Source organism: Eretmochelys imbricata, chromosome 1 (genome assembly GCF_965152235.1).
Source record: "Eretmochelys imbricata isolate rEreImb1 chromosome 1, rEreImb1.hap1, whole genome shotgun sequence".
NCBI lineage: Eukaryota > Metazoa > Chordata > Testudines > Cheloniidae > Eretmochelys > Eretmochelys imbricata.
The window spans coordinates 229,119,589-229,146,704 of NC_135572.1; the positions used below are offsets into that span (position 1 = coordinate 229,119,589).

At 41.2% G+C, this 27,116-nt stretch overlaps 1 protein-coding gene across 1 annotated transcript in view; it reads right to left on the bottom strand.

Moving 5' to 3' along the window:
- ANO2 (anoctamin 2) overlaps nucleotides 1-27,116 on the bottom strand; it is a 272,975-nt gene that overhangs the window by 200,339 nt on the left and 45,520 nt on the right. The window contains exon 4 of the mRNA XM_077807418.1: nucleotides 12,661-12,759. Within this exon, the coding sequence (XP_077663544.1) occupies nucleotides 12,661-12,759 (99 nt within the window). The remainder of the gene's footprint in view (nucleotides 1-12,660; nucleotides 12,760-27,116) is intronic.

A 27,116-nucleotide genomic window follows, 5' to 3' on the forward strand; every position in this document is an offset into this window, starting at 1 on the left:
CCCCATGGGGAGCCCTGGTACTGCCTGGAGGCTCCCAGCTCCCCATTCCCCACTGCCTTCAGTCTGGCTGCCCCCTGGCTCTCAGCTCCCTGTACCCCACCGCCAGGAGCCCGGCTGCCCCCCTATTTCTCAGCTCTCCGGTCCCTACTTCTGGGAGCTCCCTGCCACGAGCTCCCTGCTCCCCACCACAGCTAGCCCCCTAACACTGCTTCTCTTAAATCAGTGGAAGTGCTCCTGGTGGGGATGCGCACCACAGATAGAAGGAGGGTAGTGTGGACATGAACTACCGCAGTAATTACTGCGGTGGTTGTAAGTCGACCTAACATAGGTTGACTTATGTTTCTAGCGTAGACATGCCCCAAGTGGCTAGGGCATTCATCTGAGATGTGGGAGATCCAGGTTCAATTCCCCGTTCTGCCCAATGTGGAGAAGGAATTTGAAGAGAGGTTCCCCTCCCACCCCAGAAGCAAGGCTGGATTAACACATAAGATAACTAAACTACAGTTTAAGGCCTCATGATATGAGGGGTCTCTAAAAAAGAAAACACTGATTTCATTTCAAATTTTATCAAAATCAGTTGATAAAGGAGATATGGGATAAAGAAGATTCTCTCTAAATATAGTCATTTTTGTTCAAATATGACAAAAATATACACATTTGGCTACACAAATACCCTTATCCTACCCTTACCCTTCACTAATTGTTCATTATTGACAGGTGGGAGGCCACGGTTGAGAAAAAAAATTGCACTTGCAAAATTAGTATTTCTATGAGTAAGTCTGCTATTAGTCTCCTCAGGCAGAGATCTGTTGGCCAGTTGCTATGGTAAAATTCTGGCCGTGCCTTCATAATTTATTTAAATAAATAAATAAATAATCTCACTTCCGATAAAAGTGGGAAAAATGTGAGGTCAGAGACGGCAGTGTTGTGAAGCAATCCTGCCAAGCTCATACTCATATTGGACTTGTCCTAGGAGTGACATCATGTATAGCATCCCCCTTGGCTGGTAATAGCCAGAAGGCCGCCATCTTTTGTTTACGGTGCAGCACGCTCAGTTGTACAGTGCCTTTGCTCCTGTTTTTCGTTTTCTTAAGTGTTAGTGTGGTCTTTCGTCTTTTGATCTGTACATGTGCACAATTGTGTATTTTATGGACTGACGGACTTGGGTCAAGTGGATCTTGAGAAGGGATAAATTTGTGTTGGCTTCCCTCCACCAGTTTCGGGAACCTTCACAGTAAATATCAGAGAGTGCTGACGAAAGGATAAATAGAGGGTTTTGAGAGGAGTGAAGGAAGATATACATATATATCCAAATATTCTGAGTACTTGGTGAGCAAGTTATTTCAAACTATGTGCATATATGATTTATAGGCTATTAAATATTCATTATATTTGCTTGAATATAGGCTAGTTTTTCTCACTTTCTCAATGCCTGTCTAGAAATTACCAGTCCTTTTTCGGGTAAATTCTTTCTTTCTCTTTTGCGCATATAGCTTGTTGTCACTCTGTGTGTCCGAAGTGTTTACTCAAGATTAATTAGTGGTCCTGTGGGAGACAGATGACAGAGAAGCAAATGCGAAGAGAGATGTCTGCCTAGAAAAAAGACTGGGATTTTCCGCTCGGTAGGTTTGGTGTGCGGAAGACAATATTTTATTCTAGGTAGTATGCTATGTAAAAATTCTTATATAGACTTATAAATCACCTATCATATGCACAACACATTGTATTTTTATAGTATGGCAAAAGAAAAATCCCAACAATTCATTGTCTCATAGCAAAAATTAAATTGGAATAAACATTTGTAAATATATTTTATATACAGTCGGGATAAACTTTGTATTTCCCTAACAAAATTAATCAAACGTTTTTTCATTTATTCATATGAAAAGAAGGATAGTTTTCGTTATTCATGGTGGGGAAAAAAGTATATGTCCTCTTTTGTTTCCTGTGAGAACATAGATAGAATAGCACTAACTTTCACAGAAATAACCTGGTAAAAATAACACAGGTTTTTGGCATATATTTGTTGTTGTATAGATATATAAATCTCAATATTTATCATATGAAACTAAATTTTTTACTGTTTTTTAAAAGTGATTTTGCAGCTTGCTTTTTTTTTAATTAAGTCTAATGGCAACAAACTGCTCAGGAGAAAGGTCATTTTCACAACTGAAATATGTCAAGAATGAACTGCTGCAAAAAAAGCTATCTGCCCTAAGTATGCCAGAGCTTATTATTTGAGGACATCATCAATTACTTTGCTCTCCAAAAATCATAAAAGAAAATGTTTTAAATTTCAGTGTAAAAATTAATGTGATGTGCAAACAGACATAGTCCAGCACTCCCAGCTACCTTCGAGACACCACTGACTTCCTGAGGAAACTACAATCCATCGGTGATCTTCCTGATAACACCATCCTGCCCACTATGGATGTAGAAGCCCTCTACACCAACATTCCACACAAAGATGGACTACAAGCCGTCAAGAACACTATCCCCGATAATGTCACGGCTAACCTGGTGGCTGAACTTTGTGACTTTGTCCTTACCCATAACTATTTTACATTTGGGGACAATGTATACCTTCAAATCAGCGGCACTGCTATGGGTACCCGCATGGCTCCACAGTATGCCAACATTTTTATGGCTGACTTAGAACAATGATTCCTCAGCTCTCGTCCCCTAACGCCTCTACTCTACTTGCGCTATATTGATGACATCTTCATCATCTGGACCCATGGAAAAGAAGCCCTTGAGGAATTCCACCACGATTTCAACAATTTCCATCCCACCATCAACCTCAGCCAGGTCCAGTCCACACAAGACATCCACTTCCTGGACACTACAGTGCTAATAAACGATGGTCACATAAACACCACCCTATATCGGAAACCCACTGACCGCTATTCCTACCTACATGCCTCCAGCTTTCACCCTGACCACACCACACGATCCATCGTCTACAGCCAAGCTCTGCGATACAACCGCATTTGCTCCAATCCCTCAGACAGAGACAAACACCTACAAGATCTCTATCAAGCATTCTTACAACTACAATACCCACCTGCGGAAGTGAAGAAACAGATTGATACAGCCAGAAGAGTTCCCAGAAGTCACCTACTACAGGACAGGCCTAACAAAGAAAATAACAGAACGCCACTAGCCGTCACCTTCAGCCCCCAACTAAAACCCCTCCAACGCATTATTAAGGATCTACAACCTACCCTGAAGGATGACCCAACACTCTCACAAATCTTGGGAGACAGGCCAGTCCTTGCCTACAGACAGCCCCCCAACCTGAAGCAAATACTCACCAGCAACCACATACCACACAACAGAAACACTAACCCAGGAACCTATCCTTGCAACAAAGCCCGTTGCCAACTGTGCCCACATATCTATTCAGGGGACACCATCACAGGGCCTAATAACATCAGCCACACTATCAGAGGCTCGTTCACCTGCATGTCCACCAATGTGATATATGCCATCATGTGCCAGCAATGCCCCTCTGCCATGTACATTGGTCAAACTGGACAGTCTCTACGTAAAAGAATAAATGGACACAAATCAGATGTCAAGAATTATAACATTCATAAACCAGTCGGAGAACACTTCAATCTCTCTGGTCACGTGATTACAGACATGAAAGTTGCGATATTACAACAAAAAAACTTCAAATCCAGACTCCAGCGAGAGACTGTTGAATTGGAATTCATTTGCAAATTGGATACAATTAACTTAGGCTTGAATAGAGACTGGGAGTGGCTAAGTCATTATGCAAGGTAATCTATTTCCCCTTGTTTTTTCCTACCCCCACCCCAGACGTTCTTGTTAAACCCTGGATTTGTGCTGGAAATGGCCCACCTTGATTATCATACACATTGTAAGGAGAGTGGTCACTTTAGATAAGCTATTACCAACAGGAGAGTGGGTTTGTGTGCGTGGGGGGGGGGAGAAAACCTGAATTTGTGCTGGAAATGGCCCAACTTGATTATCATACACATTGTAAGGAGAAAAGGAGTACTTGTGGCACCTTAGAGACTAACCAATTTATTTGAGCATGAGCTTTCATGAGCTACAGCTCACTTCATCAGATGCATACCGTGGAAACTGCAGCAGACTTTATATATACACAGAGAATATGAAACAATACCTCCTCCCACCCCACTGTCCTGCTGGTAATAGCTTATCTAAAGTAATCGTCAGGTTAGGCCATTTCCAGCACAAATCCAGGTTTTCTCACCCTCCACCCCCCCACACAAATTCACTCTCCTGCTGGTGATAGCCCATCCAAAGTGACAACTCTTTAAACAATGTGCATGATAATGAAGTTAGGCCAGTGATCATTTTAGATAAGCTATTACCAGCAGGAGAGTGGGGTGGGGGGAGGTATTTTTTCATGCTTTGTGTGTATAAAAAGATCTTCTACACTTTCCACAGTATGCATCCGATGAAGTGAGCTGTCGCTCACGAAAGCTTGTGCTCAAATAAATTGGTTAGTCTCTAAGGTGCCACAAGTACTCCTTTTCTTTTTGCGAATACAGACTAACACGGCTGTTACTCTGAAACCTGCTTCCATAAAGTAAGCTGGTCTGTGTAACTGTAACTGCTTTTGTGTTGCTATAGATAAAAGTTTTCATATCTACTAATTAAGAAATAATGGAAGAAAATATGTTAATTTGAAACTATTTTATAACGCAAACAGGCATATTGCATGAGGTGTTTTAGTTAGATTATTCTATTTTTTGCAACATCGCCTTTGTATATATGCAAATATAAAGCTTTCATGTTTATATATTCAATGTCCTTTCTGTGAAAATAATACATTCATTTTTTTATGGTATGGGGCCTCTTACACTTTACATAGCTTAGGGCCTCAGAATGTCACAATCCGGCCCTGCCCAGAAGCATACGTTAATCCCAGAGCTCTGCGACATTCTGGGTTGAGTCGCTCTCAATCTCTCTAGCTGAAGTTGTTCCACTTTGTATAAACAATTAAATAGTCACTAGAGCTGGGACTTGGACTTGGATCTGCTGCATCCTAAATGAGTGCCCTGACCGCCAGGCTCCAGAGTCACTCTCACACTCATGCTCTCTGGCCTAGTGACTATGAACAATCATGCGTAGTGGCACTTCACAGTCACTCATAAGGTTATAAGGAAGGCAGCGGTGGTATCACCACCAGCCATTTAATTAACATAGCCCTTAAAAAATGCCTGAAAACAAACTATTTTGCATCAAACAACATGTTTTGTTTGAACCAAAATAGACTTCTTCGATTCTTAAAAGTGTTGCGATTTTCCAATTCAGTTTGACCTGAACCCCCATTTATTTTTAGAACTGCCAGTTAACTGGAAAAAATCAATTATTTGCCAAGATCTGTTGATTGCTATTATTTATTTGTATTGTGGTAACACCTACAGACCCCAGTTGTAGGCCAGAATGTCATCGTATTTCCAACAATCCACACACCAAAAAAGGAGTCCCTGCCACAAGGAGATTATGACTTTGAAATGATTTCCTCTACCTAATGAGTCACAGAGTTTAAGGCCAGACTGGACCACCAAATCATCTAGTCTGACCTCCTGTATCTCACAGGCCACCGGCACCACCCAGCATCCACACGGTACACGCCACAACTGAAACTAGCACAATGTAATTGTAGCCCACAGGAGACTGGACTATTGTGTGACACAGAGAGTGGGAAGAACCTAGTACAGCAGTACCTGAGGCCCTGCAATGGCAGGGAAATGATTGAGAAACATCCAGATAATCCTGGCAAGTGACCTGCACCCACACACTGCAGAGCAAGGCAAAAAAACAAAAAATAAAAAACAAAAACCGAAACCCTAAGGGCACTGTCAACCTGACCTTGGGGAAAATTCATTCTCTGCCCCACAAATAGTGATTAGTTAGACTCTGAGTTTGTGAGCAAGACCCAGCCAGCCCAGCCCCTGAGAGGGAGACTACTCAGTGCCCCCTCAGAGCCCTCACCCACTCCACCCAATATCCCATCTCCAGTGATGGCCATCCCTGATTCTTCAGAAAAAGGAGATTAAAAAAAAAACAGAATAAATTGTGGGGAAGTGGGAATCCCTTTTTGACCCCTGCAAGTACCTGGGGGAACAGAATTGAGCCCCAAGGCTGCTGAGCTTGCCCCCTATCATCATAAGCAACCCTGTCATACAACTGTAAAACCAACAAACCCAGGTCATCAGCAGGTGGGTTTAAACCTAGGACCTCTGAAGCTTAGTGCATGAGCCTCTACTGCATGACCTAAAAGCCACCTGGCTCTTAACCAAGGCTGCAGCAGACTTATTAATCTCTAGTTGAGCTAGGTGCTACTAGAGGGGGACAGAACCCCACACCGAGCAGGCATGGGTTACACACTCATACTCATAAATTTGTCCAGCTCTCTAATACTAAGTGTGTTGTTTGCCTCCACAACTCCGATTGGGAGGCTGTTCCAGAGCCTCATCCTTCTGATGGTTAGAAACCTTCTAATTTCCAGCCTGAATTTATTCAATGATCAGTTTATATCCATTCTTGTACACTCCCTGGTATATACACTCCTTATGTATTTATAGACAGCAATCATATTCCCTCTCAGACTTCATTTTGCTTGACTAAACAAGCCACGTTCTTCCAGTTTTCTCTCATAAAATAGACCCTCCATTCCCCGGATCATCCTAATAGTTCTTCTCTGCACCTGTTCCAGTTTGAATTCCTCTTTGTTGAACATGGGTGACCAGAACTGTACACTGGGTTTTTACCAATGCCTGGTACAATGGCATTAATACTTCTCTATCCCTACTGGAAATGCCTCACCTGATACATTCTAGATCTCATTTGCCTTTTTCACAGCCACATCACATTGGTGGCTCATAGTCGTGCTGTGTTCAACCCACACACCCAGGTCACGCTCCTCCTCTGTCACTTCCAACTTATATGCTACCAGACTATAGCAGAAATTCCTATCATTAGACCCTAAGTACATTATCTTAGTGGTCTAATTGCCAGTTCAAGACCATTCTTCCTGCACAAAAAAAGTAAACTACTTACCAGATATCAATTTAGTGCAAGAAGAATGACACACATACTTTCCTTTAGAGCTGAGGCTGCCATGTCCGTGGCTGGGTGTCAAGTGCTAAGACCCTTCCTAAGAATGCATAGTTGCTTTTGCTGACACTCTGATGTCAGGTGCTAGGAACCTGCACAGAGACATGGAGTTATTTCCGCTGACTCACCAGACCAGGTGAGTCCAATTAATGTCATTTCAGGGTTATAAAAAGGATTTGAGTATTTCTGTGAAATAGAGGAAAATAGGGGAAGGAACAGAAAGACTGCACTGGAGGAAAACCTTGGGAAAAAAGCCAACCTCAGAAGGAAGTTTAGGCTGTGGGGAAGGAGGGTGGGGGTATGATTTGTTGTTGTTGTTGTTGTTGTTGTTAAAGTTAACATTCAAGTTAAGTCCCAGGTGGAAGTTAAGCTTTGGACACTATTCAGTGAGTGTGTCTGTGTTGTGGCAGGAAAAGATTCTGATCATTCACAGGTCCAGAGTGGGCAAGTAAAGATCTAACTGGGTCAAACACATAATTGGATAAATTGTGAACAATAAATTCATAATCAGCAAGAAATTTTGGGCAAGGCCTGTTGATTTCACTTTGTTGTCCTTATTTGCAGCTTGGCATGCTTCTGGTACTTTTATAAGTATGTGTATCTGCAGCCCCATTTATCTGGCATGCAGACAAGCCATGAAGAGTAAAGTTTATAGCTAGGTTTTGCGGCTGTCTTGTTTTGCTTGAGCTGGCGTGGCATGTTGTGAATGCTGTGAAACCAGCTTCCGTCAACTGGGCTGTCCCTAAAGGAGTGCGGGGCCCGAGACAAATCAGCCCCTGCCAGCTTGGGGGTCCCGCTCTGCATCAGTGGCTGGGACGGCAGGGCAGATCCAGCCTGATTCTGGGCCACCTGTCGCTGTGGGGCAGCAGTCGATACCCTGGGTGCAGGGCTGGCAGCCGGGAGCCTGGGGGTGCTGCCTCATCCCCGCATGCCTAGTTCCCACTCCTATGTCTTCCGGGACCAACCATGCTGGCCAATCGCACCAGGCCATGGTGCCCCCCCAAAGCGCAGGGCAGAGCGGTTGCTCTGATTCGCCCTACCCAAGAGACAGTACAGCTCTGTCTGTCAACATTGGTTGCCAAGTGCTGGTAGGTGGATCTGCCACAGGTTATATTCATTTATCTGGGCTGACAACAACATGGTGAGGAATACAGTGGTAAATTTGCTGCTGTGAATTAAATGGACCTCTTCAGCTGAGGCATAGGCCCCGGAGTATGGTTCTTTTTACATCCAGTTTGGTTATGCATCAAATGCAAAGCACTGAGCTGAATACTCATTTATTAATACAGTTAGCTGAGAATCCTGCCCAAGATTTTAAAAAAAAATCTCATGATTTTGAGTGCTGAACCTGAGGCATCTTAAAGGAGCCTGATTTTTAAAAAGTGCTGAACACCTGCCTTCTGAAAATCAGGCCCTTTTTAAATGTCTAAAGCTGGGCAACTGAAAGTTATAGTCACTCTTCTTTAAGCTGAGAGAGAGCTAATATATTAAATATAACCTAATCTTTTTTACATTCTTTCCACCCTATTAAGAAACGGTTACACAGTGCACATCTATAAATGCTTTGCAGATCAAAACGTGGTCTATTCACATTCAGCTGTTTTTCCATTAAAAACAAATGCTTTGTCAGATGCAGAAGCATATGTATAGTCAGATTTGCTCACAGAGAAAATGGTATGGAATAAGTGGTTTATACTGGGAGATGTTTTAAGGCTGAACATTCAAAAGGTTGTTTGTTTTTCCCCCAGACCACTATGGCACCATTAGAGCTGGTCAAAACAGTTGTCAACTTTTTTTTTAATGGAAAATTGATTTTTTGACTAGTGAAAAATTTCACAGAAAGTATCTGATTTCCTAAAATAAAAATCTACTTTTTGTCCAAAACCCTAAAAAGTACTTAGCCATTTTTGAGAAATTTGTTTGGGGTTTCTAAACCAAAATGTTGGGGTTTCAGTTTTTTTGAAAGTCTTTTTTCCACAAATATTTTCCAACAAGCTGTAATTACACTCTCACAAAAATATAATTTCCTAGTCTGTGTATTTTCTTTAACTGGAGATGTCCTATCTAGGTAACAGAGGGGGCCGTACAATCATTTTGTCAACAATATGTAGACACCGTCTCACACAAACTTTCGTGTTACATATCATTTACAGAGGCTCATGAAACATAGCACTCTTAGTTTTTAAATAGTATGGGGTACTTTTTTAGGAAAGCCGAGAACCAGCCTCCCTGTTTGTGATCACACTTTAATCCTGCATAATTCTGGCCCATTTTTTGCACTCTGCATTGTGGGTGCAAATGGGAATATTCTCTTAAGTTTTTGATTTATGCCTCTAGTCCAATTGCCCTTTTAATCATCTGGTCCTATAGGTACAAGTATGGAAATTAGTTATATCACATTATTTGCTCTAGTAAATAATATTTGCATTTAGTTTGAAAATGTACACATTGAATCCTGTTACTTGGAACCAGAGGACTTCCCCTTTAGTATTATAATATCAACATACAAAATTATGTCTGTGCAATTATGTCTGTGGATAACTTTGTACTAGTAGCAATATACTATACTTCTGGTTATGAATAAATATCAAGAGTCAGATTCACATTTACACTGTTCTGGTAATGCACAAATGAAGTAAGAAGAACAGGAGTACTTGTGGCACCTTAGAAACTAACAAATTTATTACAGCATAAGCTTTCATGATGCAAGGTTAACTACATTAAGCATTAGGTATTATTGACATGTCTCTGGTCTCTAGCAGGAATAGAGGGTCCATTCTTTTGTCCCTTTCAGCAGAACATCAGGATGCTGAAAAGGGGACAGGGCTGGTGATTCTGTACCAACCTACTGGCTGGTGCTAAATCCACACTCCTAGGTACAGCAAGCAGAACTGGGGATATTGTGCCTGTCTGAAGCACAATTACCCCTATGTCTCTCCTGGGGAAGTGCAGCTCTGCATTGCCCCCTGCTTAAGGCTTGTAGTTAAATGCCAACATCTAGCTCATTCTGAGCACATAACTTGTACTAACATCCATGGGAGATACGGGTAAGCCCAACCAGTGTAAAGGGCAACATGATCATGAGTTCAGGGAATTGTTCTTCAGGGTCAACACCCTGCTGATCAACAGGGGCAACTGGCACTAAATATCACCCAAAGTTTCTGTTCTATAGGTATGAAGACAAAAATCCATGGTGTTGAATATGAAGTAGTAAGTGTGTGCACATGCATACACAACAGAAAACTATATGTTATTACAAAGATAGTCACTTTAACTTTCGTGTTGTTGTCTGAACATTCCTGAATGAAAACTTTACTGAATTTCCATCCTTCACAACCTTTCATTATTTTAAAGGGATTTTACCCAAAGAATTGAAGCCAACCCTAATTTTTGCCAAATAGTAACAGATAGTAAATTAAACTATCTGTCTACCACTTGTCCAAAGTTGCTCATGCAATTTGAGTGAGATTGAAAACACACCAAAAATAAAAGAGCAGGTAAGAAGAAAACTATCATAATTCCCAGTTCCTTTTACCCTCTGACCAAGCTTAACAACTCCCTAGCTGAATAATGGACCATACACTTATTCTGACCCTATAGATGGCAACAGTTACTGAGAAAGAAGAAATATTCTGAGATTTGAAGAACAGGGACACCGACATTGGCTAAAACATCTAACTGAAAAATTACCACTTAAGACAATTGCTCCCGCTTCTGTGATTCAGCTAACATCAAGGCAAAACAATAGTTGCTGAGTAGAATTACTAACTTAAATCAGGAGCAGCTCTATTTATTACAGGAGAGTTACACTATACTTAAATGACAGCAGGATCACAAGTTCAGGGATTTGGTCTCCAGAGTCAACATCCTGCAGCTCAGCAACTGCAGTGAAAGCTCTGAATCTTCTCTGTAGATGCCAGGACAGGAAAGAACAAAACATGCCATTGTTTTTATTATACCAGGGCAAATCTGGAGTAACTGGTGTCAACAACAGCAAAATCTTTACCAGCATTCCCAACCCTTAACAACCACCAGCCAGCTGCTCCCTTAACACTGCCATGCTTTCTTCCACACTGGACCTTATGCATGGGGGAAATTTCCGATAAAATTCCAACTACTACTACCTTATCCTCCTTAAAACTCATCTCTTCCATGATGTCTACAAAGCCCAGCCTGCTGATCATGGCTAGACAGGTGACAAGCTCTTTCCCTTCTTTTCTTTTTTTCTACTCCCTACCTCTATCCCCACTTTAAATAAATAAATAAATAAAGCTACAATAGTGTAACTATCAAACCTTTGCCAATTCTTCGCCAGATTCGTTTTTGCTTGTATGTTAGTCTCCATCCCCTAGTCTTCATTTGTTTGGCCTTGTCTAGACTGGGGGGCAAGGTGTTTTTATCACATGAGTTATCTCAGTCTAGCTAGTTTAACTCAACTGAAAATTCTACTCACCACCAGGGTAGACACAGTTAACACTGTTAGCTCAATCTTAGTAAGTTGAGTCATAGTCTACCCTCATCGCTAGGCTTGAATGCAATCAGTTTAGCATGTGCTGAAGTACAATTGCTTTGTCTTGACTAAAGTTTTAGAAAGTCTAGACTGAGCTAGGTATCTTCATCTAACAGGATACTTTTAAATCCTTCTCTAGACTAGGCCTTTTGGACAGATTTTCAAGGTCTTTAGACACCAGAATGCCTTTGAAAATCTGAGAGACAAGATGGGTAAGGTAATATCTTTTACTGAACCAACTTCTGTTGATGAAAGAGCTAACCAATCGGTTCCACCTTGTATTTAGCTGTGACACTCCGATTACTTTTCCCAGACCTGAAGAAGAGCTCTGTGTAAGCTTGAAAGCTCATCTCTCTCAGCAACAGTAGATGGTCCAATAAAAGATATTACCTCACCCACCTTGTCTCTCTAATATCCTAGAACCAACACGGCTACAACACCAGTTTAAAAATCTGACCCTTTTTGTCTTTGACTGACCATCCTTCAATGCAGAGATTTTCTCTTTTTTGTATTTGCACAGAACCCAGCACAGTGAGGTCCTATTGAGGCCTTTTAGAACGGACATACTATAAATAATTCCTAGTAATAATTATAATAATTCATAACAAACAAACTGCACGATAGTAGTTCTGGGGCCTCACAAAGCCTCTTGAAAAAACAACTTGACCAGAGATAAAAGCATTTACCACAAATGAAAGAAGACTGTTCCTGCCTAATACAGCCTTTAATACTTATGTATGGGATTTTTCAAAGGAACCTCAGGGAATTTGGTACCCCCTTCCCATCAAAATTCAAGGAAAATCCCGCATTAAGTCCAATTGTGAATATTAAATGGTACTAAAATAATTCATAGAATGTACTAAAAAGCCTGATCTCCTACTTACACTGGTTTTACACTTTTGTAACTTCACTGGCCTCAGTTACTCAGGAAGTTACTCCTGATTTATATTGGTGTAAGAGGAGAATCAGGCCCATAATGTTTTTCTCTGCACAATACAGCTAGTTCCTAGAAGTGGGATAGTTCTTACCTTTTTAGTGGGCATTTTTATTTTAAGAAATTCTGCTTCTCGACTAAGCACATTCCAAGGTGCATGTATCCGCACAAAGCTCAATCCGTAGCTTTTATTCTGAAACAGAAAAAAGTGAAAATTATCTCTTTCAGCACGAAAAGTACAGCTGCAAGATTTCAAAGTGTTAAAAACCTCTTCTACATCACACAAAGCAGGAGCAGCTAATGACAATATAAAATCACTATGACTGTACAGCTGCTATCACATTACTGTAGGGGTATAAATGCAAGCATAACGCATCGTCCCACCAGAAACACCTTTTATTTTCTTAACACAACAGCAGTGTACTATTCCTTAACTTATGGTACTGCTAATCATACCAGCGGTGTATTTACAGTACGTTTCAACTAACATTTACCACTGTAGGACAGCTCTGTAGTCATGAAGCTATAGTGAAAGTTAGGAAGAACCCTAAGAAAAAGTCATAAGTTTTAAAAATAGTACCAGAACTCTTCTCCCACTGAAGTCAATGATAAAACTCCCTCCAATGGGAGCAGAGATCAGCCAGTGCTGAACTATTTTGAAAATCCTACCCTTAACGTTTGATAAGCACTCAGGCGGCAGGTGCCTGGTTGCAACCTTTTCCCACTTCCTCTTCCTTCCTACAGATGATGTAGTTGCAAGAGGAAATATGGGTAAACTCTTACCCATTAGATGTCACTTATTGGATAAACTGTAACCTGAATCAATTCTACTCATAAACAACATCTTATAACAATGAAGGTTCAACATAAATATGAGAGCTGGTCAGAAAATGAGATTTTTTTCCCTGTGAGACAAGGTGGATGAGGTAATACCTTTTATGGGACCAACGACTGTCGATGAAAGAAACCAGCTTTCGAGCTACAGAGAGTTCTTCTTCAGTTCCGGGAAAGATATTCAGAGTGTCACAGTTAAATACAAGGTGGAACAGATTGTTTAGCATAAATAGTTGACACATATTTTAAGTGACCATTTAAGGTGAAATGTTCCTTTAATACGTCTGCAGTTATAGGACAAAATGGGGGTAGAGGGTTACAGATTGTTGTAATAAGCCATAAATCCAGTGTCTTTATTAAGACCACAATTTTTAGTGTCAAGCAAAGTTACAGATTTAAGCTCCCAGGTTTGTCTTTTGAATGTGTTGTGTCGGTTTCCTTTGAGGACAGGGACTGAGAGGTCAGATATGGAGTGATTGTCTTGTGAAAAGTTTTCGCCCACGAGTGATACGGAGTTCTTGTCTTATATCATTTTTCTGTGAAAGTTCATTTGAGAGTGTAGTGATTGTCTGGTTTTACCCACATAATCATTATTGGGGCATTTAGTGCACTGGATGAGTGACAGGAGTTTGTAGGACCCCTAGATCTTGAAGCTGTGTGGTTGATAGGTGTTGTGAGGAAATTTTGACTTTTTTTTTTTTTTTTGAGAAACCAAACGGTTTTCAGTCAAAAACCAAATCCTTTTTAGTTTTTTTTGGGGGGGGCTTCAATGAAAATTCAAAAATTTATGTGAAAAGCAGAGAGTTTTCACAAAAAAGTTCACGGAGTTAAAAACTCAATTTTCCCTTGAAAAACAATTTCAACCGAGAAAAGTTGGCCAGCTTTATTAAATATTTCTTCTCAGCCTGAATGTCTTTATAGAGCACCTTTACACTTGCCTTTAATTAAAATTATTCTCTCCCCCTGGCCAGGATGCATTTACTTATTTTAACTCAGTAACTATATTGTTTAGTACTGCACTGTTTAATATCCTAGTCACTTTAGGATACAACTGATACAAATTAAAGTATCTAAAATAAAGTTAAATCATATCCCATTGGTTTCACAAGTTTGAAGAGCAACTGTATTTCCATCTTTTGTATAGTGTATGAATGTTAAGGAGCTCTTGTAGACCACATCAAATATCTGTTGAACATTATACAATATTTCCAAATAAACACGAAGGGAAGCCCCAAAGGCTTTCCATTCTTTATGCCAATACCTTGCTCTCAGGGCCCTCAGCTGTGAGGCAAACCATGAAGATCCAAACATTGGTTTCAGTTTACATTCCTGCAATGGAACAACATTATCCAAAACACTAGAGTGAATTGTAGAATGCCTGGTTTTAGTAACATTTCTCACCAGTCCACAGGGGAAGTCAGCTTTAAGAGTAGGAAGTAAAATTTTGCTGGGCATGAGCAGATGTTCTGGATAATAATTTGTTGAAAAATTAACAACAGATGAGAGTTTAAATGTCAATCGGTAATGATCAGGAGGCCTTCTCTTAGCCTTTTGGCTAAAATAAAGCAAGGCATCAGTTTAATATCTCCTCTGTCCTCTATCTGGGGGACTATATCCTGCATTGGCAAGAAGGAGAACTGCATGATCTAATAGGTCTTTTCCAACTCAGGCTCCTATGACTGCATAGATTGGAGAGAAAATCAGTCACAGATAGACGAAGAGGAAAGACCAGATGAAGGATATGACCTTTTTGTATTAGAGCAGAAATATGTTGGAAAGTAGTACACTGCATGAAGTGAAATCAGATGCTAAGGAATCACAGCTAACATATAGAAAATGCCCCACAATAGGAAACTGAGATCATTTTAATAAAGACTTAATACAAATTCAATAAAGAGGAGAAAACAGCAACAGGTGATTCTTGTTGGATGGTAAACAAAAATTACAGCATAGAAGAATGCTGCATATTTGGTCTGCGATTATAAGAATCATGTTTCCCACATCTTTCTACATTTCTCCAACCTAAGAGGAGGAATTAGTACATTCTCACCAGTACTCTTGTACAATAGGAAGAGGAATGTATCAGACCGTGAAATCGATCTCTCATGAGCACTCTCTCAGTGGACAAATCACCTAGCCTTCCAGTGAACTGCTAACATAAAATGCTATCCTAGCTAATCTTCTTCCAGTGAGGCTTACATCTGCACTATTTTTCAAGTCTTTCCATTTAGTCATTCCTCCCTGTGCCCTTTTGCCGCTATTATTATTTTTGAGTTAGATACACATTGGTGAAGTTTGGTTTAACTGAATAATTCCTGAGTAGGTTCTTCTGCTGCAGACATTATCACAAATTAGAATGTGTTTTCCTAATTTCCAGTATGGATTTAGAACTGGCTATTGGAATCCTTCCTTCCATTGTACTGTAGAGTATGATGTGATTAATCTTCTGAGATGTTCACGGTACATTTGTTTCTGAGTACAAGTTTATATTTGCTACTATGAGGTACTCTGTATTTTCTGCTTTTAATACTCTCAATTACCATTGTTTATTGAAAATACTTGACTCTCATCTGGACCTTACCACCTCTGCTCTGTGTTGGCTAGGACTATTTTTGTCCAACAATTCATACACTATTTAATAGAGAAGTTCTTAGGCACGTCCTTTTTGCTTACAGCTGATGTCCCACAGGATTTGAGTTCTTGGCACTGCATTCTTTTCTGTCCATATCTTTGCACTGTCTGATTTTATTACTCAAATTACTTTAAATATTGTTATGCAAATGACAATCAGAGTTGTTGCTTTGCTGATCTTTTTTTGTCAAATGTATATTCCATACCACAAAATTCTTTGATTAGGTTTCAAGAGTGGAAGTTTTTCAATAGATTAGTTCTGAACTATTCAAAACTAACCTATTGATAAACTTCCACTTTCGAAACTCTATCAAAGAATTTTGTGGTATGGAATATTTTCATTGAAGGTGCCTGCTTTTAGTGAAATCGGAAGGCACAATGCAGGTTTGCAAAATATGTGAGGTGCCAAAGTATTTTGCAAACTTGCATTGTACCTTCTTACTTCATTAAGAGAAGTCACCATTAAAGTCAAGTGGAACAAAATCCGGAGGCTCTGTTTTACTTTTCAATCAGCACATTAAGAAAAAAAACTTCTCAAATGTTTCTTTCAATTTATTGACTTTTCTTGATGATTTGAAGTAGGACTCTGCAGCCTCTTTGATGGATTGCAATGAATACTGTAATTTTCTTTGGTTGTAATTTATGCAGTGGTATTTCACAGGTTTAATATACTTAAAATTTCTCCAGAGTCTTGTCCCATCTGTCACCTCTGCATTGTAAAATAAAGTAAAAGATAACCTTCACTTATGTACACTGGATACCAGTTTAAAATCCACTACAAAGCTATTATTAAGGCTGGTTTTAAAAGTTCAATTTTTTTATTTTCAACTACAGTTCATTGAAGGTGTCCGTTTTCCTTGAAAATGTGTTTAACTGAAAATTAAAAGATTTTTGAGTTTGGCTTTTTTTTATTTTTGACAAAATGCTGAAATTTTCCACAGAAACATTTTCATTTTTCATTGGGGGTGGGGAGGGGAAGAACCATTTTCCAATCACCTTTAGCTATTATATTTGTCCAGACACAAACCAGCACATATTTGTGAACTTACAGCACAGTGTTACACAAATATAGTACTTTATTATAGTTTGTCTAGCTCATGGGTTTTCAACTCTGACCTTCAGGGAGATTGCAAATATGTCAAGGGGGAATTGCAACCATGCGTTCTCTCTTTATGTCTAAATGGGAGAGAGCTCCTGAAGCATTTGTGTTGTTCTATAAGATCATGGTATGGAAAAGATTAAGAATCACTGGTCTAGCTCAGTGATTTGCCTGTTGTCCACCATTTTGTTAGGTCATTGTTGACTTATCTATTTTGCTTCACTAAGTGAACCAACTGCTTCACTTCTCTAGTCAGTATTAACTGCCTAAGATGCTTCTTTCTCAACCACTTATTTATACTACTGCCCTTTGAATTACATTATGATGCTATCCTATCCATTTGAGGACTTTACAAGTCTGTTAGTCACAATCTAGGGAGCAGTGTCCAGTAATTAATTTACCTACTTTAGAAAATTATCCAGCACATTTCTCGAAGCGTTAACATGTTGCTGTTGGCACTTCTGCACCCACAGAATTCATGGCTGACTGGAGAATTTGAGTAACCGTAGCTTCGCATAATTTCATCACCATGGAATCACTCATCCACTTTTAATGGAATTGAACTCTTCAGGTATATTGGTATTTTAACATAATCATTGAAAGAAAGAGATCTGCACTGTGTATGTCATCAGAAGCAAAACAACTTTAATTGAGTGGGGGGGAGGGGAAAGGAAGCTGAATAGGAATTATTTAAATACTACCTATCTCCCATATTATCCATCAGCTGTAGGGCAATGCCAGTCTTGCTTGTGCTCATTGGAATAACTCTATTCTGTTGCCTCAAAATGCACTGCATAGAATAAGGCCTTACACATGTGTGTTTCCTCCTTACAAAGCCCCAGCTACATAATTTTCAATTTTAGAACCAGCATCTCACGACTTTAGGCTGTGTCTCCAATTCGAGCTGGGGATGGGACTCCCTGGTGGCATAGCTCTCCTGGCACTAACATTCATCGAGCTAGCAGAGCTGGGTAGCCACAGTAGCATGGTAGGCAGCAGCAGTGGCATCCCGCCACGCACGTAGTCAGGGGGCTTGTGCTCAAGGTGTAGACCCACGCGGCCACCGCTTCCATGCATGTCACTGCCGCTCCACTACTATTTTTAGCATAGCATGCTAGCTTGATGAGTGCTAGCAGGAGTGTGTCTATGTAAGCTAGGAAATCACACCTCTAGCTCATGGTGTAAATGATTGTCTAAGTTACAGTGAGTAGCCCATTATACTGCAGATATGAACTAAGGGGCTACTTTGCGTGACTAAGCGTGTCACAACCGGATCCTTACACATTTTGTCTTTCTGTGACAACCATATTTAATAATAAAATAAAAAATATCAGTAAATAACAGACACACGGTAAGTAGTAGATCGAAGTTTGCAATGGCTTCACACAATACGATTGGCCAGTCTTAGCTGACATATGTGATAGAATAGGGGTGGGCAAACTTTTTGGCCTGAGGGCCACATCGGGGTTCTGAAACTGTATGGAGGGCCGGTGTAATGTATTAAATTGCTCCCCGTAGGAATGTGCTACTTACAGTGTACTACTTACGGCTGCCAGTCCTGGTGCTCTGAGCAGCATGGTAAGGGGTCGGGGATTGTGTGTGTGTGGGGGGGGGGGGGGTTGGATAAGGGGCAGGCAGTCCTGGGGGGCACTCAGTGAACGGGGAACAGGGGCAGTTTAGATAGGGGGTGGGGCCAAGGGGAGGTGGTTAGGGGTGGGAGGTCCCAGAAGGGAGAAGTCAGAGGACAAGGAGCAGGGAGGTTGGATAGGTCGGAGGTTCTGAGGGGGCGGTCAGGGGACAAGGAGCAGGGGAGGTTGGATGGGTCAGGGATTCTGAGAGGGCAGTCAGGGGTGGGAAGTGGGAGGGGGCGGATAGCAGGCGGGGGCCAGGCTGTTTGGGGAGGCACAGTCTTCCCCACCCAGGTGTAGTGTATTAAATTGCTCCCCATAGGAATGTGCTACTCACGGTACTACACTACTTACTGCTGCCAGTCCTGGTGCTCTGTAAGTAGCACATTCTTACAGGGAACAATTTAATACACTACACCCAGCGGCTCTTGCAGCTGCTCTGCCCGGCAGGAGCTCGCAGCCCCGCCACCCAGATCACTGGTGGCATGGCGAGCTGAGGTTGCAGGGGAGGCGGGGTAGCAGGGGAGGTGCCGGGGGCTAGTCTCCCCAGCCGTAAGGTCAAGGGCCGGACAGGACGGTCCCACAGGCTAGATGTGGCCCGCGGGCCGTAGTTTGCCCACCTCTGTGATAGAAGCTATTTCAGAAAAGCAACAGCTAAAGGGTCCGGTGTACAAGTTCCCATGGATCAGCAAAAACAATCATCTTGCCATCCACAATGATTCACTCAGACACCAAGCATGTCAGTCATGTTTGCAAATGCAGTTGCTCAAGTTAAATTCTAGTTACTTGACTTCAACACTGGAAAACTGAAACTGAAGTGAGCATGAGTGTGCTGCAATACTGCAAGTAAATTAATATAATTTCTCACTACAGCCATGGTAACTAGTCACATATGACATTTAATTACTGAACCAATCATCACCACCCTGTTTTAGCAGGGCATTACATTGCCAGATTCAGACAGAGATTGGAAGTGACAAAATACCATGACAAAGGTATTGCGAGAACCTATATCTGTACTAGTATTAGCATTTTAACAATCCTTCTATTTATAAAAAAATACAAAAACAATTTACCACAAATCTTGGATAGCAAAAGTGATGGTATGATAGGCATGAAGGGTGGCCAAGTGGATAGGGCACTAACCCAGGACTCAGGACACCCAGATCCAATTCTCTGCTCTGCCCCAGACTTCCTGTGTAACTTTGGGCAAGCTACTTTGTCTCAGTTCCCATCTATACTATGGGGATAATAGCACTGCCCTCCCTCACAGAAGTGTTGTGAGGTTAAATATCTTGAAGATCATGAAGTGCTCAGATACTACACTCATGTTTGTTATTCTGTGCTCCTGTCTGCAGTTCCCTTCTGCTCATCAGGCTCTCTTCTGTTTTCCCTCCATAGTGCCAGCACAACCCCTCTCCTGTTGCCCACGAAGTTTCACAGAATCATAAAACCATAACGTTAGAAGGGACCACAAAGGTCATCTAGTCTAATCCCCTGCCAAGATGCACAATTTGTTGTGTCTAAGCCATCCAAGAGAAATGGCTATCCAGCCTCCTTTTGAAAACCTCCAGTGAAGGAGCTTCCACTTCTTGTCATTCCTTTTCATAGTGTTAGTCCCCAAAGAGGTGTAAATAATATCAGTAGCCTATGGATTTTGGATATGAATCCACATATTACTATCTCTGTTCTGTGTTTGTATAGTACCTACCATAATGGCCCCACCACTAGCTGCTACTATAATGCAAATAATACATTATGAATAATAATAATTTTTGGTACCCACCAACTCCTTAAAAATAGTCTCAATCCTAGTCAACTACAATCAGTCTTGTCCTCCAGTAAGGCATCTTATATAGTACTAATGTATAGTTGCAGAGTACAAATCCATTCAATGAAGACAGAGCTAGGCTTCCTCCATTTTAGATAACTATTATGTTTTGTTTTAATTGCTCAACATTATGTCACAAAAGACATGTGAGGTTTACATCTCAGATCTTGACTTCAATGGAGCAACAATTTACATAAGCTGATGATCTATTTCTCACTCCCCACTGTACTGCCCACCATGACAGTCTTGATGCCCTGTTTATTTTATTCTCCCGTTCCCATCATCACCAGTTAAAAAATGGCATATGTAAACAAGGAACAGAAAAACCTGGAATTAAAGTTTCAGCCAAGGGCCATGTAACTATTGAATGAAACAGCTAACTCTACACACCCCTTTCAAGTGCTCCTCCATGGCATAGCTACCATTCCTGCTGAATTCATCCAATACACCTACAAAGTAAATGTGGGAGAAGAGGTTACACTGAGAATGCAGTGTTGAACACAAAATGATTGTGCAAGGAAGATGATACAGGAAATTTAAACAGCTGGTAACCTTCACCAAATAAGACAATAAAATATAATGAATGGTGAGCTTCAGAATGAAAATGAGCTGTAGCAAACCCAAGTACAAATGCTGAATATTGGACTACTGAGTCTACCATCCTTAGAGAAGGGACGGGACTCAGTATTTCTATAATATTTATCAAAGTACCTATACATAGGTGAATTAGATTAGACCTGATTACATCTTCTAAGGAAATAGATTCCTGATTCTTTCACAGAAGACCACCTGATCAGAGCTGAATGTTTATTCTGGATTTCTACCCTAAATCCCCCACAAAAAAGATACAGCAATGACAATTTAGCAAAACAACAACCTTGCAAGACAAAGATCCACAGCTAATGCAAATCAGCATAGTTCCACTGAAGTCAATTTACCTCTGCTGATAATCCTACTTTTAGTGAAAGCACCAGATGGAAAAGGTGTTGTATAATAGTGAGTATAACCTTATACTACTGAAGTACCGATATGGGCTATTTACTTTCATTATTTCAGTTGAATCTTCCTTCCAACTTGCAGTCTACTGTTATCCAGAAATTAAATATTGAGCCAAAATAATATTTCTTCTCCCCTTTTTTTTGTGGGTGCTTATCTATGGCTATTAAATCACTGCAATTTCAAAATGCTGCTTATTTAACAAAGCAGGGCCAAGAACATAAGATTTTCAAAAATGTGTGTCTAAATATGGGCACCTAAATTCTCATTTAGAATCAATTGCTCAGATGTAGCCTTTGCCTGTGTCACACTAAGATTAAAATTTCTCACAACCAACACATGTTCAGAAATACATAGACATAAAAAGATGATCAATAATAAAAAGCATCATAAGAACTGAAAAGAAGGAAAATAACCAACCCAAATCAGACTTCCCAGCAAAGGAAGGGAGGAGTTAGTGTATCTACCCTGCCACCTCTTGTATTTTGGCAGGGTCGATGGAAAAACACGTAATCAGTTGGCCTGGCTGCACTTAGTGCCAAATTAGCAAGCAGAGCAAGCCAAGTTTCTGTAAAACACATCATATCAAACTTGATTATCAGTAATAAAATCAACAAAGTTCTCAGGGCCAAACAGTTGACATTAAAAAGGGCAACATCTAATTTCTCTTGAGGGAACAAAGCATGCTAATTTTCAGAGAGTTTTACTACCCAAAACAATTTTCCAGATGAAGCAGCAATAGCCAATCTTTAGACCAGATAACAGGGCATGTTACCAGGAGGTGGATTAATGAAATAATGACTGAGCCAACATCCCAGTAGACTCACCATTCAGGAGTATAAGATGGAAAATTTAAAAAAAAAAATGAAAACAATGGTTAACAAATCAAACTATAAATCAGTGAAATGGCCCATTTAAAATAGCATACTTTTATCATTCAAACCTGTATCTGTGATATTAACAACAAAATCTTAGCATTCCATTTCATGATGAAATAATTATTTAAAACCATAATTAATGCATTCTCAGATCAAAAACATGAATGACAATCATTGCACATAGATATTTTGGTAAGATCCAAGGTTTCCCATCTTGTCAGATACGACATGCTGTTAAACCAAAGATCGAGTGATGCTTTAGTGGAACTCTCATTCAACAGCTCAGCAGTAGCGCTGGGAAGGCTGGATTTGTATCAGGGGCCAGAACACCTAGGGCCATCTGCTGGCCTGCTCCCTGACTAGATTTACTGCTAGGCAACCAATGAGCCCAGCTGAACTGCCTTGGAATAGATGGAGGAGCCACAGTCCCTGACTGGCTACTGGTTTAGCAAACTTGTATATAAGTCTGGCCCCCACAACTGACCAATAGCTGCTCAATTTGTACCATGCCCGCAGTTCTGCTTACTCTAGTTCCAGTTCCTGTTTCCTGTCCCTGCTCCAGCCTAGGCTTGCCTATTGTCTAATGGCTGGTAACTGGACCCCTGAGGCCTTGCCTCAGCCCTGCCTCTTCCCCCAAGACCCTGCCCCTGCCCTTGCCCCCACACTCCTATGCCTCTCCCTCCAGGGCCCCACCACCATCGCTTGCAGGGTCTTCACCAGCACGGACCAAGCCTCCTTGCCCACCACCTGCGAGCTGTGCAGGGCCATGTGCTGCTACATGCCGCACGAGCATCCTAGCCCTGGAGGCAGCGGCAGCTATTGCGGCTGCGCTGCCTCTTTCCTTCTGCTCAGAGTTGCTCCCTTTTCCACAGGTCAAAAAACTGGACATCAGCACTTGTTAAATGGCACCCGGACACACAAGCCGAAACCCGGACTGTCTGGGGGGAAACCAGATGGGTGGCAACCCTACTCCAGCCCGTGCTCCCCAACTCCGCCTCTGGCTTACAGCTCTGGCAGACCCTCCAGCTCTGGCATTTGGCTTCTGTCCCTGTGGTACTGACTCTGGATTCGGCCCTGGGCTTGTCCCTGGACTCTGCCCACCATGGACCCAGCTCTAACCACTAGGCTGAACTCTCATTTCAACTACTAGGCCTGACTCTCCTCAGCCTGGTTGGCTACAACTTACTCCTGGAGCACAGCAGACTAAGAATCTGAGCTGAGGAACAGGCCCAGGGAGCCACCTGTCTGTGTGGCCATTGTGAGCCTGCACCACACACAACTGAGCCAGAGCCCAAAGGGAAGGAGGCCCCTGATTGGTCCCTGAGGGGCTAAAGCTGTTGAGGGGTGTGGGGGTGGCACTGGGACTATTTATTTGCTGATTGATTGGGGTTGGAGTGAATTCCTGCCTCCCCAAAGGTGGTCGGTAGGATCTCCACCCCAAGGCAAGGGGTGGGAGTTAGGAACTAAGTACCAGCACAGGGTCCCCCAACACACTTTGACACTGGCATTTTATAGAACTGTACCCAAAGCAGTAAAGCCTGCTCAGACCTAGGACTCCAAACTGGACATTAGTTGCAGTCTTACATTATGGCAGTTTCAAATGGTCTGGGACCGTCTTTAGAGACATGAGGGAGCAGTGAAATTAATGTCCTATTACATGGTTCTGGAGAGACTATGGACCAAATTCTCTGCTGCTGTAAATCAGATGCCTACACTACCGAGTTCAGTTCTGTGTATGATGATCCCAGCAGGAACACTGGCCAGAGAAAGACAACAAAATTAACTAAGAATCTGCAGGGAATGACTTACAAAAAAAAGACTATGATTTAAGCTGGACATCAAGAAAAGTTTTCTATTTTTGAGGTTTAATAACCAGTGAAATAGTCTGGACTTGACCAAACACTTAACAATAAAAGTAAACCTTAAGATGCTGTTCTTGACTGATGCCTAAATGTTTTCCACCCTGGTTCCACAAAAAATCACTTCTCCCCTTGTGTGGTACCATAAAAGTTACTCTCTCCTGAACTGCTCTGCCTGACAGCTAATGGGAGTAGAGAAGGCGGAGCTAGCGATTGAAGTCAGGAGTTGGAGGGGAGCTAATGATGTTGGGAAGGAATTTTCCCCAGATCAGATTGACAGAGACCCTGTGGGTTTTCCGCTTTCCTCTGCAGCATGGGTCACCCGCACATTTAAACTTAACTAGTGTAAATGATGGATTCTCTGTAACCTGAAGTCTTTAACACATGAGTTGAGGACTTCAGTAACTCAGCCAGAGGTTAGGGGGCTATTACAGGAGTGGGTGGGTGAGGTTCTGTGGCCTGCAATGTGAAGATCGGACTACCTGATCAAGATAGCCCCTTCTGATCTTAGAGTCTCTGAGCTGGGTGGGAAACTGTTTTCCCATCCTGCAAATATTTTCAAAAGTTCCACACTTTTTCCCATCTCCAACTGAGACAAAAATCCAAAACCTCAAAAATATTCACAAACACCAAAAAAATTATTTTTTTTTCATTTAAGTCACTCAAAACACTTAGTTTCAATCATTTCAGAATGTTTAATTTTGATTGACCTTTTTTCCCTTTACTTAACTTTTGTTTTCAGTCAGTTAGCACAGTTTTGAAGCAGGTAACTATATCGAGGAAAATGCATCTTGTTCCTGTCCTGAACCTTCACATGTGTAGTTTGGATTGAGAAACTAAATGCATAGGACCAGACTGCGCTATAAAAGTAGTGCCATGAGTTGGGGTGGAGGGGAGCAGAGCCACACTACCCTAGGGGCAGCTCGAGTCACAATGTTTCCTAGAGCTCCCCATTGCATACAAGGAATGCACCTGCTGCATCATTTTTTAGTCCGTGACACTAGCAGTCTTCCTGTTCCTTTTGGTCCAGCTTGGTCACCAAGGGACACCTGTTGAAAGCAATCCCTGCCAGCAGGAGAGCATAAAGATTGCTACTGCAACTAGTCAATGCAGGGGAAGAGCACACATTTTTAGGCACCTGCCAGACTTCCAAATGTGCTGAGCTCCCAGTGTCTTCAGTAGAACCTGCTGGGAAATTAACACTTTGAAACTCAGGCTACCATTCCACTCCAGCACGTTTTTTAGTCAACTCCACTTTGTCTTTTAGATCGCAAGCTTAATGGGGTAGAGGCTGTCATTTATTATATGCCTGTACAGCACCTAGCACAATGGGCCACAATGGAAATGTTACATAATAATGTCTGCACTTACCAAACTAGCAATATTTACTTCACACATTCTTTAATCACCAAGGGCCAGATTCTGATCTCAGTTCCATTGGTGTAAAGCTGGAGTAATTCCATTAAAGTCATTTCAACCACTTTGGCTCTATAACAGCCACTAATTTGCTCTATAACAATTACAGAGGCTCAGACAGGATTATTGATCAGCATGCATGTTGCTGGTTTTGCCCGAAAGTTAGCAATCTGTGAGATAAAGAATATGTCAGATGTTAATCAACTATAACTCAAATGATGGGATATAGTGAGTTTCAATTTCTATAACTGTGTTCTCAAAAAAAATTGTCAGCAAATGTTATTACTAAAATAATTCATTGGTAGAACTTGACACATTGGAAAGTTTTAGATTTTTCCAATAAATATCACAACAGCATTCAACAAAATCATATTTTAATAAAGTCTCTCTTTTGGGCTGCCATTGAACCGCGAGGATCTATTTGAAAAGATGAACTAATCGTTTCTATACAGAACATGATCAGGTGGACCAGTCATTGACAGACTTTCAACTGTCCAAAAAGGTTTTTAGCGCATACTATGTAGAATATGAATAGGAATCTGATACAATGACACAGTATTCTATGCCATAAGGGAAATGAAATAGCAAAGCAAAAATGCAAGACTTTTCTTTCCAACCCTGATGTTATCACAGAATTTGAAATTTACAGGAAATAAGAACCAGATTTTACAATAAATATGGCACTGTGCATTGATAGTACACAGTATGTTTGTTCAGATCTTAAAATCCATTTAATACCTCATTAGAAACTCTACTAATTTTGCTATTTTCATAAATTTCATTGCTTGTTTTCACTAGTTCACTCAACAAAAACATTGATTTGGTAACTCACTCTAGACAGCCTTTGAATCTGTTAATATTTTTGAATAATTACACAACATTCAATGTTCTTTTTGGTCTTTCCTCCCATATTTGTGTCACAAGAGCAGGGGGAAAATACTGTGCATTATTTCCAAAATATCTCATTAAATAATTCAGTTTTATTTCCTGGTGCACTTTAAAAGTTCAGGAAAGGGACTCTATTGCCCAGAATTATCTAAGCCACACCACAAAGCACATAGTGGCTCAACAGCAGACCAGGCCTCTGTAGCAAAAAAAACTAATAGCAGAAAAAAATTTGTTACAGCTGGCTCCTGCTCGGAGTGGTGAACTGTTGACTCAAATCCTGAAGTCCCTCCTTACTCAGGGTCAGATTCTGTAACCCTTAGTCAAGTTGCGTAGCATTCACTCACATATGTATTCCCACTGAAGTCAATGAGATTACCCATTAGGACCTGATCCAAAGCTCATTCAAGTCAACAAGGTTTTACTAAGTCCTTCCTCACGCAAACTTCTCCTGTGCTGAAGCTTGAGTTCCTTACTCTGGCAGACTCCCACT